The 16,270-nt window shown below is 40.6% G+C and overlaps 1 protein-coding gene across 1 annotated transcript in view; it reads left to right on the top strand.

Annotated features, from left to right (window-relative positions):
- The window catches only part of col5a2a (collagen, type V, alpha 2a), a 60,649-nt gene that overhangs the window by 22,517 nt on the left and 21,862 nt on the right, over window positions 1-16,270 (top strand). The window contains exons 2-5 of the mRNA XM_046362739.1: window positions 13,072-13,296; window positions 13,537-13,556; window positions 13,657-13,722; window positions 14,085-14,138. Of these exons, the coding sequence (XP_046218695.1) occupies window positions 13,072-13,296; window positions 13,537-13,556; window positions 13,657-13,722; window positions 14,085-14,138 (365 nt within the window). The remainder of the gene's footprint in view (window positions 1-13,071; window positions 13,297-13,536; window positions 13,557-13,656; window positions 13,723-14,084; window positions 14,139-16,270) is intronic.

Consider the following 16,270-nt stretch of genomic DNA (forward strand, 5'->3'; position numbering starts at 1 on the left):
TATTGCCATACTGGCTAGCAATGTTCTTATCCCTTGTTTGCTATCAAGCCAACTACGGCTAACTTACAGACACGTCAAACACTACCGCCAGAATAACAGAAATGTAACTGCATTTGCTTAAGCTGTTTTCTCGTGACATTTATTTGAATACATCCATAAAAATGAGCTAATGATGCCATATTTCACCTGGCATAGAAAAGTGCTCTCTCATCAGGACATTGTTGTTCGGAGCTAGCCAACATCACAGCTAACACAATCACTTCAAACTGAAGCTGGAAAGACTGCAAACTAGCTGCATCTCATTTAGTTTTACTTGTTATCTATTGCCGTTTCTTTGTATATGTCCATAAAAATGATGCTCATTCATGAAGTCCCGACCCGTACACATTCATTACTATGGGACAGTTGGAGATTTAATATTTAAACAATGTTGCAAATGTCAGGGAGATAGACAGCAAGGTTTATACAAATCTTTGCTACTGAAATCCAATTGCTAGTCTAAAAGAAATGGGAGAAAATGTCTAGATGCTTTTTACAGTGGTGATCAAGTTTATTAAATTGCCTGGCTAGGCTGATGAGACAGTGAGATGGAATAGAGCAAATAGGCAACGTTATCGCTTTAGCTGGTGGTAACTTGTGGAATAGACACCGGCTGAAATTTGATTTTAACCAATCAGCATCCAGGATTAGACCCACCCGTTGTATAAAAAGGCTTAATGAAGCCTTCCAAAGCTGCATACATAATACGCCGTCTGCCACGTGGCAATAATGCCAGGTGTAAGGACCTGTCATATCGCCCTTTATAGTATGGCATTTGCTTATAAATTATTTGTGAAACATCTACCTAGGTGTTAAAAATGGTTATGAGCCTTCAATAAGCTTCATAGATACAATTGTGACCCAGTTGTTTTTGACCAACCACTGTCCTGGATAGCTTTTTCAGTGAGCCAATGACAGGAGGGTGTCAAAGGGGAAGAGGAACTGGGAGATTTATGTAGGCTCTGACACCAGAGGGTTCAAAGCAGGCACCACAGAGGCCGCAAAGCCACCCAGCATCTGTAACTCATCTGCATGACTTGGAAAAAGCAGGCAGTATTCTGACAGTATTCCTACAGGATCAACACTGTCAGCAGGAACACTCTGGTCTTCCCAAATGGCAGATCTGTTCAGGCCTACAAAGAAAACAAACAATAATAAAATGATTAAGTCATATCAAAAGGATTAGGCTGCTTTTGGATGCGTCTGACACCTGACAGAGCATTCGGGACACCTTGCTATTTGAACAAGAGTAAGCCTACTATCTGAAACAGTTTGGCTGGCATTGAGTCTTTTTTGGTTTTGGGAAAGAGAGAGTTGAGTTTAAATAACTCATAGTTTCCATCAGGTCATTTTGTAACCTCTACACTTCTGGCTGTAATAGTCTACTCCCCAAACACAATGTGTTATGAGTATTTCCACATTAGCCAAGGAAAATCCATGAAGTACCCATTCATTTTAACCTTCTGACAGATTCACTGGAATTTGATCATAGATGTTTGACATTGTTCAAGTTTGGATGCTGCGGTTCACTTTTAAGGTTACTACAAGCTCCACTTCATTGATCTACAGCTGAAGTCGGAAGTTTACATACACTTAGGTTGGAGTCATTAAACATCGTTTTTCAACCATTACACACATTTCTTGTGAACAAACTATAGTTTTGGCAAGTCGGTTAGGACATCTACTTTGTGCATGAAACAAGTCATTTTTTCCAACAATTGTTTAAAGAAAGATTATTTCACTTACAATTCACTGTTCACTGCTCACAATTCCATAGGTAAGAAGTTTACATACACTAAGTTGACTGTGCCTTTAAACAGGTTGGAAAATACCAGGAAATTATGTCATGACTTTATAAGCTTCTGATAGGCTAATTGATTTCAGTCAATTGAGTCAATTGGAGGTGTACCTGTGTATGTATTTCAAGGCCTACCTTCAAACTCAGTGCATCTTTGCTTGACATCATGGGAAAATCAAAAGAAATCAGCCAAGACCTCAGAAAAACAATTGTAGACCTCCACAAGTCTGGTTCATCCTTGGGAGCAATTTCCAAACACCTGAAGGTACCACGTTCTTCTATACAAACAATAGTACACAAGTATAAGCACTATGGGACCACACAGCCGCCATACCGCTCTGGAAGGTGACACGTTCTGTCTCCTAGAGATGAAAGTACTTTGGTAACAAAAATGAAAATCAATCCCAGAATAACAGCAAAGGACCTTGTGAACATGCTGGAGGAAACATGTGCAAGTATCTATATCCACAGTAAAACAAGTCCTATATGGACATAACCTGAAAGGCCGCTTAGCAAGGAAGAGCCACTGCTCCAAAACCACCATAAAAGAGCCAGACTACGGTTTGCAACTGCACATGGGGACAAAGATCATACTTTTTGGAGAAATGTCCTCTGGTCTGATGTTACAAAAATAGAACTGTTTGGCCATAATGACCATCGTTATGTTTGGAGGGAAAAGGGGGAGGCTTGCAAGCCGAAGAGCACCATCCCAACCCTGAAGCACAGGGGTGGCAGCATCATGTTGTGGGGGTGCTTTGCTGCAGGAGGGACTGGTGCACTTCACAAAATAGATTGCATCATGAGGCAGGAAAATTATGTGGATACATTGAAGCAACATCTCAAGACATCAGTCAGGAAGTTAAAGCTTGGTTGTAAATGGGTCTTCCAAATGGACAATGACCCCAAGCTTACTTCCAAAGTTGTGGTAAAATGGCTTAAGGACAACAAAGTCATCACAAAGCCCTGACCTCAATCCCATAGAACATTTGTGGGCAGAACTGAAAAAACGTGTGTGAGCAAGGAGGCCTACAAACCTGATTCAGTTACACCAGCTCTGTCAGGAGAAGTGGGACAAAATTGTGGGAAGCTTGTGGAAGGCTACCCGAAAAGTTTGACCGAAATTCAACATTTTAAAAGCAATGCTATCAAATACTAGTTGAGTGTATGTAAAATTCTGACCCACTGGGAATGTGATGATCTGCTAACCATGTGTATGTGACAAATAAAATTGTATTTTATTTGATGAAAGATATAACAGCTGAAATAAATCATTCTCTCTACTATTATTCTGACATTTCACATTCTTAAAATAAAGTGGTGATCCTAACTGACCTAAGACAGGGAATTTCTACAATGATTAAATGTCAGGAATTGTGAGAAACTGAGTTTAAATGTAGTTGGCTAAGGTGTATGTAAACTTCCGATTTCAACTGTAAGGGCATGTGCGTGGGTGGAGTGAGATTTTTGGAGCAGCGGACACCTTTTGGAAACATGATATCCTCACCAGTCCCACTTCCATTCACAAGAGGGTGATAGCAAAGTTTTTTGTTGTTGTCATTTCATTTAGTGAACGCACGGAGGAGTTGCCTTCCCTTGCTGGGACACACTTTTCACGTCACTTCGATACAAAGTGATTTTCTTAACAGGTTAGGAGAGAATTTTCCTTGACCCTAACCTTAACCTCAGTCTCCTAACCTGCTACATTAATTACCCTAGCTAGCTGCATAAGTTTTCCTATACTGCTAAGAAAAATTCACTTCAGTATCGAAGTGGCATGAATATAGTGTTTCCCTTCCCTTGCCAGTAGTAGCTGGATAGCAGCCTGTCTATCTGGCTTCAGCCTGGCTAAAAATATAGCAAGCTATCTAGCCTTATTAGCTTCCCACATCTCCATGAGAAATAATCAGATGTATAATAAAATAATATGAACTGGCAAATATTCTTATTCTTGCTGGTGTAACCTAAAACATTATCCCAGTTTGATATGCTGCTTGTGTATTACTTCCCATATCAGCTACAAATAGAAAGTCATTATGTTTTGGTCATGGAGAAAAAAAATACATGGCTAGCTAGTTGGCTACAGCAGGTTAAACCATTTCACAATATCCTGGAATCATTCGTTTTTACTCCAAAATATACCTTTTTGGGTGGATTCTTGTTTGGTTTACAGTTTGAACAGTCGCTGAGATTACATTTGGTTCAATCAATCAATGCAAAATTGTGCATTTTATTATTTTTGCATCAATGCAAAATAGACAACTTTGATGAATAGACTATAAAGCCTATTGATCAGATCAAGGAACCAAGCAGCAACACTGTCCCCCACGGCTGTGGAAGGAATGATAGAGCAAGTCTCAATTTTCAGGTAGTACAAAAGTAGGTTGAATTCTGGATAGTATTACAAGGAGCCCCTTTTGTGACAAAAAGACATTGCTACACCGAATCTTGCGTCTCCATAGAGCTTGTAGTAAGCTCTATCTGGCTTTTGTTCCCCCTGAGGTAGTTTAACAGTCTAGGGAGTCTTACTGATAACACAACTAAACATTCTCTCATTCTCTCAGTAACCTAGAGAAATTCCATGTTCTCAAACAAGAGTGGTCAGTCTGAGTGAGAATACTAGTGGGAAATACACTAGTATTCAGACGAACTCCACAAAAGGGGGGCAGCATGTTTTTTCACTGTTAGCAGGTTTTTACTTGTCTGAGGAAAGTATGGAACTGGCAATGAATTAAGCTGAGGGGTGGGGGTTGCATTTTCCAAGTCCTCACAGACTAGACCGGGCACGCACGTACAAGTATGTCCGCATATGCCATCACGCGCATGTTGATTTTGTCTGTTGCTAGCTAATTTGTCCTGGGATATAAACATTGGGTTGTTATTTGACCTAAAATGCACAAGGTCCTTTTTTCTGGACCTTTTAGAATTTTGACCCATGTTGAGTCACACAAAATGCGCTGTGTGATCTCAACAATTAATACATAGATAAAAGGGGAAAGATAGTTAGTTTCTAGTAATCTTTCCTCCTTCATCTTTTTCTTCTTCTTCTGTGGACTTTATATGGCAGTTGGAAACCAACTTTAAGGTGTATTACCATCACCAACTGGACTGGAGTGTGAACGTAAGTTAATCTTTCAATCACGCACGTGGGTATATGCTCCTAAAAACCAATGAGGTGATAGGAGAGGCGGGACTTGCAATGCATCATGCGTCATACATAGAACCAAGTTCTATTTTAGAGCCTGGCTACACAAACACTCATTGACGCACACGGGCAGTTTGGATAGAATAGCATGTATTTGTGCATTTATTCTACAACGCTCGCGCATGTAATGTGACACAGTTTAGATAGTGATAGCGCTGACATCATCCACATATTCCTATGGAAAACCCTCGATGGCACATGAAGCTGGAAGTATTTGAATTTGAATCATGCCATATTGCTGAATGGGGCTGAATAGTACCAAAAAATTGCTAAGGATCATGGGGAAATTGGCCGTAACGAGCAAAGGATCATGGTCGATGTAGATGTTTTCTTCCTGCCTGCAAGAGCGTTTATGAGGGTACGAGTAGGCCAGGCTCCAGGATGAGGTGCCTGAGAGGGCATTTTAAATCCATGGGGGGTGCACAAAAAGTATTGCTTTAGCGCTCAAATAAAACAAGGTAGATTTGTCAAACTGCTGTTCAGATATACATAAATGGATCTGAAATGTACATCTCAACAACTATTGTTTTACATAAAAACACAAGAAAAATATCGGCCCCACTACAGCATAGAAGTGTATCCTTTTTTTGCTCCTACCAGCACTCACCGATCAGCTCGACAGGATGAGCACAACAAGGCTATCAAAGACTCTTACATGCTCCATAGCTTTAAATGTCATTGATTATAACTATTGGCTACATATCTGTCATATTTGTGACACTACACAATGAGTGTAACCTATAGTAAGCCAAGCCGCCATATCTCCAGTTGCGCAATACTTTCTGTGGGAGAGTTTCAGAAAAGCGAACTAAATCAAACTATGTGCATATTTTATATAGCCGATGTGAAATGTCCTACATGACAGTAGGCCATTTCAATCTGCCGCAAATAACAATTATACATCTGCAAGGTTACAGAAACACAGTAAAGACATGGGGACAGGAATCCAAACCAAGACCTTTTCAATCAAAGTCAGTTACGGCAACAACAACAAAAATGTCAGTGTGGTTTGCAAAAAACATCTTTGATGTATGAATTCATATGAAGATGAGTTTCTTCTTTGTTTGTTCCAGTGTTTTTTATTGATTAAATTGATCCAAATGTGCATTCTCACAGAACAATAGCCTGGAAACGGGTTATCATTGACAAGTCCCGGCTTTAGTTATGGATGGTACTTGGAGGAAAGACAGAAGAGCTTTTAGCAAGCAACTTAACCCATCCCGGGACTTTTTAGACTCATCAGATGTTTAGAACATGGACGACCTAGAAACTTTCTTGAGGCCCTACTGTTTAAGTAGCCTAGACCAGTGTAGAGTGTACGGCTGGTTACACAGAGAGGTCCAGAGATAAAGAATGGAGACATGGTGGAGGACCGGCTCTACGGATCAACGCTGCCACGGAGGGGGAGTGATCCACCACCGCCATACGGCTTTCTGAGACATAAGGATGGGTGTCGGTGGGGGGTGGCTGTGTGTGGCGGCTGATGGGGGCGGTATGACTCATAACCACAGACATTCATTGGGGCAGGGGAAAAACCTTTAATTCTGCCACAGTCAATCACTTAAATTGACTTACAGTATATTTGATCACGCCATATTGTAGCTGGACAAGACTGTAGTTCCTTCTATTTTGAGATAGCCAGGTGGTCCTCATTGTGTCTTGTTAAGGCATAAGTGATTGATGGTATCAGTAACATCATCTCACTGGCTTTCTACGCGGTTATCATGGACTTATTTGCCTTTGTTTGATCCAGTTCCCAGAATAAGAGTCTTAGTTTCTCATTATCTGTTCTGTCTTCTCTTTGATGAGTAGTCAGCACAGCACTGTAAAGTCAGACTCTTTTACATACTATCTTCCTCCAATATAGAAAATAAGATCCTGGTGAACCAAATATTCCAGGATGATATTTTTGTGTATAGATTTTGTCATAATCTTTTCATACCTTTGTAAAAATGTTGGTCAAGGTCTACCATTTGAGGAAGTCTGATTTCAGGGAAAACACTGCTTGTGGTCATTTTGTATATGTTGTGGAGTAAACTAACACATGGTTCATTTAGAAGATTAGCTTGGATCTGGAATGATCCATTATCCCCACAATGCCAAAGTGATGACATAGCCGACTGCTCAGTCTGTTTCCTACCAGTCAGACCTCACAGCACAGGTTTCACTGAAGAACATATATACATGGAAACATTTGACTGCTATAAAAGTAGTATCTTGTAAGAGCTGTTGGGCTGGTAGACATGTTCCAGGCAGTCTGGCACTGACCAGTCTGTGAGGTGTGTTCTTGTCAAGGGGTTACCTATAAAGCTCAGGGGTGCCACCTGGTGTTTACAATGGTAACAGGTAAAGGATCTGCATGTCACTTCTACTCCATGAGCTTACAGTACTTAGCCCTTTGATAAATTAGCTTGTTTTGTTTGTCAATGATCATGATTACCTAGAAATGCTAATGCAGCTCACAGTACAGTACAACCACACTCCTTTCCCCTGCATCTCTTCATCAGGTGTAGCTGTAAATGAGAATGTGTTCTTCTCAGTCAACATACTTACCTGGTAGAGCAGAAGTTCAATAAGTAAATCAGTAGATAGAAAGATAAATCATAATGAATAAGTATTTGGTTGTGACTGTGGATACATTGTGTTAAAACGTATGGGAACTTATCTTGATATAGCCAACTCTCTGCTGCCTTTGGAGTAGTTAAAAGAGGTAAACCTGTGAAGATTTGCTGTAAATTCACATAAGAATTCAAGACGTAGAGTGTAATAAAAATGTAATATTTTAATGTTAAACAGTACATTCGGAAAATATTTAGACCCCTTGACTTTTTCCACATTTTGTTACAGTACAGCCTTATTCTAAATTTGATTAAATTATATATTTTCCTCATCAATCTACACACAATACCCCATAATGAAAAAGCAAAAACAGTTTAAAAAAAACATTTTTACAGAAAAGAAATACCTTATTTACATAAGTATTCAGATCCTTTGATATGACATTAATTTGAGCTCAGGTGTATCCTGTTTCCATTGATCATCCAATACAAAGTATTGAGATAAACTTTTGTTATTGACCAAATACTTATTTTCCACCATAATTTGCAAATAAATTCATTAAAATCCTACAATGTGATTTTCTGGATTTTTTTTCTCATTTTGTCTGTCATAGTTGAAGTGTACCTATGATGAAAATTACAGGCCTCTCTCATCTTTTTAAGTGGGAGAACTTGCACAATTGGTGGCTGACTAAATACTTTTTTACCCCACTGTATATACAGTTGAAGTTGGAAGTTTAAATACACTTAGGTTGGAGTCATTAAAACTAGTTTTTCAACCACTCCACAAATTTCTTGTTAACAAACTATTTTTTTGGCACGTCGGTTTTCCAACAATTGTTTACAGACAGATTATTTCACTCCAACCGACGGTCACCTTTTCCAGAACCCTCTTTTCCCTGCAGTTGAACTGATATTTTATCCAGTACCAAATGGAAAAGATATAACTGAGTCAGCCTGCAAGCGCCCGGCCTGCCACAAGGAGTAGCTAGAGCACGATGAGCCAAGGAAAGCCCCCCCCCCGGCCAAACTCTCCCCTAACCGAAATGTGCTGGGCAATTTGTGCAACATACAGACACACACAACCATCAACGACATCACACCTCCCCATACCCCCATACCCACCCTCCCATCTCCAGTGCTGGCATCACTCTCCACATGGTCTCAAACTGCACCGTTTTGTTTCTCTCAGTCGCCCACCCACTTTCTACATTTAGATAATAAAGGATTTGACCTTTCCATTGTGTTAACGATGGTGGATTGTTGATTTCCAATTTTTAAGTATGCATTTTTTCAAGATGGTTGATGGGAAAGGTATAGTCCATCCTATGAGGTTTCTCACTGCTCCCTCATATGCCATATCTTGAAATATGCCATATCTTGAAATATGTAGACAGGTGGATAAAAATTATGTTTACATTGGAATACTTCTGACAGCCAACTATTCTAACTCTGCCCATAACTTTTGGATATTATAGCATTTCCAGAAGGCATGGATTATTTTCATTTTTATTTCACCTTTTATTTAACCAGGTAGTCCAGTTGAGAACAAATTCTCATTTACATCTGCGACCGAGCCAAGATAAAGCAAATCAGTGTGACAAAAAATAATATAAATAGTGGTGTGCAAAAGAGCAAAAAAGTAAATAAAAACACTGTGGGGATGAGGTAGGTAGTTGAGTGGAATATTTACAGATGGGCTACGTACAGCTGCAGTGATCGGTAAGCTGCTCAGATAGCTGATGCTTAAAGTTAGTGAGGGAGATATAAGTCTCCAACTTCAGCAAGTTTTGCAATTCGTTCCAGTCATTGGCAGCAGAGAACTGGAAGGAAAGGCAGCCAAAGTGGCTGTTGGCTTTGGGTATGACCAGTGAAATATACCTGCTGGAGCGCGTGCTATGGGTGGGTGTTGTAATGGTGACCAGTGAGCTGAGATAAGGCGGAGCTTTACGTAGAAAAGATTTATAGATGACCTGGAGCCAGTGGGTCTGGCGACGAATATGTAGTGAGGGCCAACCGGCGAGAGCATACAGGTCGCAGTGGTGGGTGGTATATGGGGCTTTGGTGACAAAACGGATGGCACTGTGATAGACTGCATCCAGCTTGCTGAGTAGAGTGTTGGTGGCTATTATGTTAATGACATCGCCGAAGTCCAGGATTGGTAGGATAGTCAGATTGTTGGGTAGCGTGAGTGAAGGAGGCTTTGTTGCGAAATAGGCCGTTTCTAGATTTAATTTTGGATTGGAGATGATTAATAGGAGTCTGGAAGGAGAGTTTACAGTCTAGCCAGACACATAGGGATTTGTAGTTGTCCACATATTCTAAGTCAGAACCGTCCAGAGTAGTGACGCTAGTCGGTCGGGCAGGTGCGGGCAGCGATCGGTTGAAGAGCATGCATTTAGTTTTACTAGCATTTAAGAGCAGTTAGAGGCCACGAAAGGAGTGTTGTATGGCATTGAAGCTTGTTTGGAGGTTTGTTAACACAGGGTCCAACAAAGGGCCAGATGTATACAGAATGGTGTCGTCTGCGTAGAGGTGGATCAAGGAATCACCCGCAGCAAGAGCAAACATCATTGATATATACAGAGAAAAGAGTCAGCCCGATAATTGAATCCTGTGGCACCCCAATAAAGACTGCCAGAGGTCCGGACAACAGGCCCTCCGATTTGACACACTGAACTCTATCTGAGAAGTAGTTGGTGAACCAAGCGAGGCAATCATTTGAGAAACCAAGGCTGTTGAGTCTGTCGATAAGAATATGGTGAATGACAGAGTCGAAAGCCTTGGCCAGGTCGATGAAGACGACTGCACAGTACTGTCTTTTATCGATGGCGGTTATGATATCATTTAGTACCTTGAGCGTGGCTGAGGTGCACCTGTGACCAGCTCGGAAACCGGATTACACAGCGGAGAAGGTATGGTGGGATTCGAAATGGTCAGTGATCTGTTTGTTGACTTGGCTTTTGAAGACTTTAGAAAGGCAGGGCAGGATGGATATAGGTCTGTAACAGTTTGGGTCTAGAGTGTCTCTCCCTTTGAAGAGGATGACCGCGGCAGCTTTCCAATCTTTGGGAATCTCGGACGATACGAAAGAGAGGTTGAACAGAGTAAGTAGTAATAGGGGTTGCAACAATGGCTGTAGATCATTTTAGAAATAGAGGGTCCAGATTGTCCAACCCAGCTGATTTGTACGGGTCCAGGTTTTGCAGCTCTTTCAGAACATGAGTTATCTGGATTTGAGTGAAGGAGAAGCTGTGGAGTCTTGGGCAAGTACCTATGGGTGGTGCGGAGCTGTTGGCCCGGGGTTGGGGTAGCCAGGAGGAAAGCATGGCCAGCCGTAGAGAAATGCTTATTGAAATTCTTGATTATCAGGGATTTATCGGTGGTGACAGTGTTACCTAACCTCAGTGCAGTGGGCAGCTGGGAGGATGTGCTCTTATTCTCCATGGACTTTAGTGTCCCAGAACGTTTTGGAGTTAGAGCTACAGGGATCATTTTGCTATTTGATTTTGAATTTTAAGACCTCTTGACGTATAAAAAAAAATATATATATATATTTATATAAATATAAATATATATACAAACATTATTGGATGAAAACATTTATTTGACCTTACTGTTATTAGCCCATATAAATGCATCAATTAACAGAGGAAATACATGGAACAACAGATAGACCCAGAAGAAAGTGTGTTCTAATGTGTCTATCCTATATCTAAGAGATTTAAGAAAGATCGGGAAACCTTTGTTTGCTTTTTTACATGTATGTAACCCCTTATTTGTATCACGAAACAGTCTCCATATTCACTACCGTTCAAAAGTTTTAGAACATCTACAGTACTCATTCAAAGGTTTTAGAACATCTACAGTACTCATTCAAAGGTTTTAGAACATCTACAGTACTCATTCAAAGGTTTTAGAACATCTACAGTACTCATTCAAAGGTTTTAGAACATCTACAGTACTCATTCAAAGGTTTTAGAACATCTACAGTACTCATTCAAAAGTTTTAGAACATCTACAGTACTCATTCAAAGTACTCATTCAAAAGTTTTAGAACATCTACAGTACTCATTCAAAGGTTTTAGAACATCTCACAGTACTCATTCAAAAGGTTCAAAGGTTTTAGAACATCTACAGTACTCATTCAAAGGTTTTAGAACATCTACAGTACTCATTCAAAGGTTTTAGAACATCTACAGTACTCATTCAAAGGTTTTAGAACATCTACAGTACTCATTCAAAGGTTTTAGAACATCTACAGTACTCATTCAAAGGTTTTAGAACATCTACAGTACTCATTCAAAGGTTTTAGAACATCTACAGTACTCATTCAAAGGTTTTAGAACATCTACAGTACTCATTCAAAGGTTTTAGAACATCTACAGTACTCATTCAAAGGTTTTAGAACATCTACAGTACTCATTCAAAGGTTTTAGAACATCTACAGTACTCATTCAAAGGTTTTTCTTTAACACTTTTTTTGGTTACTACCTGATTCCATATGTGTTATTTCATAGTTTTGATGTCTTCACTATTATTCTACAATGTAGAAAATAGTCAAAATAAAGAAAAACCCTGCAATGAGTAGGTGTTCTAAAACTTTTGACCGGTAGTGTATACTTCCTTAATTTTGTTTTGAGTGGTACCAGGGGACCATCAGATGGGTCTTGTGAGGTCAGTTGGCATCCTACCTTTACCTAGAAGGGTCTTTTACTGTGTAGCTCAAACCGTTCGAACGCTACAGACAGAAGTCGGCAGATCGGGCTGTACCGACTTCAGACAATTCCAAAGACGCTTGTGGGATTCATTAAGCAAAAACGTGTTCATCATTCTTTCCATAGAGGGGTCATAATAGTTTGTAGGCCAACAGACGAAAAATTGTGAGAAGACTTATTTTCGGGATGTCTCATGTTCTTACAAGCACTGCTCTAGCTCTGTCACCTTTCACCGCAGATGCAGAAGTGTTACATAGGGGGATGCAATGGATTGAGACTCATCCAATGTAAAAAAACAACAACTGATATTTAGTTTAAACTGATGGATTTTTATGGGGATTTTTTTATATTATGCTAATTGGGGTCATTGCTATTAAAAACTTTGGGAGCCATGCCTTTCTGAAGAGTTTTATTCTACATAGATTTATTGGAATTTTGTTCCATTTGATTAGATCTGCTTTCATATTTTTGAGAAATGGGATGAAGTCATCTTTATATATTTGTTGTTTGTTGTCACTTTAAGCATCCCAAGTATTTAATGTTTTTTGTGGTCCACTTAAAAGATTTCTGTAGAGCATGAGTTTTTCTTTTTCTTTTTCCCATTGCCATTATTTCATTTTTTTCTACGTTCATTTTATATCCTGGCATTTGAGACTATTCAGAAAATATTTTTAGGAAGGGGGGCATTAAGTTTGACTTTCCATGGCTGAACTCTGACCTTTGTCTGACCTGTCCTGTCGGTCCCGCCTTCCACAGGAGATGACTCGGGCTGCACGGTCGATGGCCAGGTGTACACCAACCGAGACATTTGGAAACCAGAGCCATGTAGGATCTGCGTGTGCGACAGCGGCTCCGTCCTGTGTGACGAGATCCAGTGTGATGAGCTGTCCAACTGTGAGAAGGTGACCATCCCCGAGGGCGAGTGCTGTCCCATCTGCCAGAGCGAGGGCGGCTCAGACACCAGTAGCAACGGCAGACCCGGTGAGTTGTCGGAAAGCGTGACCTGAAATTTGTTGTGACCCCAAGTCTTGAACAACATTTTTTTATGAGAGAACCCAGTGTGAACTGTTCATGAATGTGTAACTATTAATGTAACTACGTGTGAACTCAGTGCTTTGCTATGAAGAAAATAAGAATTAACTCCCATGACAATGAAGTCATCGTAGACTAGATGCTTTTGTGACTTGATTCTTTATGTCTGTTATGTTCTGTCATTTTCAGATGGTGGCAGAGTCTACAGGGTAAGCTTAATATATCATTGTGATACATCTTTATAATATCGTATTACTAATTGAATTTAAACGGTGGAGCAACTTCTGCCTTCTTGCTCTTCGTTTGTAGGGTCAGAAAGGAGAACCTGGAGAAGTGCCACAGGTGACTGGGATCAGAGGTCGTCCTGGGCCTATGGTAAGCTTATAGTTCACTTTGTTTTCAAAGTCTATTATAAACTGAGTTTGTGATCTGGATCTTTGTTGCGATTCAACAACATAAAGCTTTGTTGGTGCATATAGCTTTAACCAGCTGTTTCTCAGTTGTGGTGTTGATTTTGTAAAACTCTTTGAGTCGACACTAGATGGCAGAAGAGAACAGTTACCTTTAACTTGACCTGAAAGGATTCCTGTGTAGTACAACTGTACTTGACAGAGCATCCGGAATGACTTTACTCTGTTTTCATAGTAATGATATTATCGTGAAGGATTTATGAAGGAACATTATTGTGCCTACGCTAATTGTGACTTTTTCATCCATTCTTTTTGTCCTAAAATCAGGGGCCTCCCGGATCGCCAGGATTCAGAGGTGACCGAGGACAGAAAGGAAGACCTGTACGTTCCAAACATGACTCACAGAGCAAATACATTATGCGTTTAGCAAGGCTTGAGTTCTGTACTGCATAATTATCTCCATTGGCACATTGACAAAAAAAATTGTTTTGATTCAAAAGGGATCTTTGCCAAATCTCAAATCCTTTATCATTCCTTGTCCTGGGACTAAAGCAATAGTGTGATCACCCTTTTATGTGACAGCCCCTCAGAAGTAGTATGATCCATGTGGACCCACCTGTGCAGTCAACACAGTGACTATCTTGTAAAAACGTTGATTGACTTGGGAAAGGCGTTTGAGGTAAAGTGCATTCGGAAAGTATGCAGAACCCTTGACTTTTTCCACAGCCTTATTCTAAAATGATTTAAATAACTTTTTTTCCATATCAATCTACACAGAATACTCCATAATGACAAAGCGAAAACAGGTTTTTAGAAAATTTTGCAAATGTATAATAAATAATAAAAAAACAGAAATACCTTACTTACATAAGTATTCAGTCACTTTGCTATGAGACTCGAAATTGAGCTCAGATGCATCCTGTTTCCATTGATCATTGTTGACACGCATTTACTTGACTGGAGTCCACCTGTGATCATTTCAATTGATTGGACATGATTTGGAAAGACACATACAAGGTCCCACAGTTGACAGTGCATGTCAGAGCAAAAACCAAGCCATTTTTTACATTTTTTATTTGACCTTTATTTAACCAGGTAGGCCAGTTGAAAACAAGTTCTCATTTACAACTGCGAGCTGGCCAAGATAAAGCAAAGCAGTGCGACAAAGACAACAACACAGAGTTACACATGGGACAAACAAACACAATAACACAATAGGAAAATCTGTATACAGTGTGTGCAAAATAAGTAAGGAGGTAAGGCAATAAATAGGCAATAGTGGCGAAGTAATTACAATTTAGCAATTAACACTGGTGTGATAGATGTGCAGATGAGGATGTGCAAGTAGAAATACTGGTGTACAAAAGAGCAGAACAACAAATATGGGATGAGGTAGGTAGTTGGTTGGATGGGCTATTTACAGATGGGCTGTGTACAGCTGCAGCGATCGGTAAGCTGCTCTGACAGCTGATGCTTAGAGTTAGTGAGGGAGATACGTCTTCAACATCAGTGATTTTTGCAATTCGTTCAAGTCACTGCCAGCAGAGAACTGGAAGGAAAGGCGGCCAAATGTGGTGTTGGCTTTGGAAATGAAAAGTGAAATATACCTGCTGGAGCGCGTGCTATGGGTGGGTGTTGTTATGGTGACCAGTGAGCTGAGATAAGGTCGAAGGAATTGTCCGTAGAGCTCCGAGACTGGATTGTTTTGAGGCACAGATCTGGGGAAGGGTACCAAAACATTTCTCCAGCATTGAAGGTCCCCAAGAACACAGTGGCCTCCATCATTCTTAAATGGAAGATGTTTGGAACAACCAAAACTCTTCCTAGAGCTGGACGCCCAGCCAAACTGAGCAGTTGGGGGAGAAGAGCCTTGGTCAGTTAAGTGACCAAGAACCCGATGGTCACTCTTACAGAGCTCCAGAGTTCCTCTGTGGAGATGGGAGAACATTCCAGAAGGACAACCATCTCTGCAGTACTCCACCAATCAGGCCTTTATGGTAGAGTGGCCAGACAGAAGCCACTTCTCAGTAATAGGCACATGACAGCCTGCTTGGAGTTTGCCAAAAGGCACCTAAATGATGTATCCAAGATTGAACTCTTTGGCCTGAATGCCAAGCATCACGTCTGGAGGAAACCTGGCACCATCCCTACGGTGAAGCATGGTGATGGCAGCATCATGCTGTGGGGATGTTTTTCAGCGGCAGGGACTGGGAGACCATTCAGGATAGAGGGAAAGATGAATGGAGCAAAGTACAGAGAGATCCTTGGTGAAAACCTGCCCCAGAGCGCTCAGGACCTCAGACGGGGGTGAAGGTTCACCTTCCAACAGGACGACGACCCTAAGCACACAGCTAAGACAATATATCAGCCCCTATACCACTGATATGACAAAACATGTATTTTTACTGTTCTAATTACATTGGTAACCAGTTTATAATAGCAGTAAGGCATCTCAGGGGTTTGTGGTATATGGCCAATAGGCCACGGCTAAGGGCTCTATCCAGGCACTACGC

This window comes from Oncorhynchus gorbuscha, linkage group LG01 (assembly GCF_021184085.1).
Source record: "Oncorhynchus gorbuscha isolate QuinsamMale2020 ecotype Even-year linkage group LG01, OgorEven_v1.0, whole genome shotgun sequence".
Taxonomy (NCBI): domain Eukaryota; kingdom Metazoa; phylum Chordata; class Actinopteri; order Salmoniformes; family Salmonidae; genus Oncorhynchus; species Oncorhynchus gorbuscha.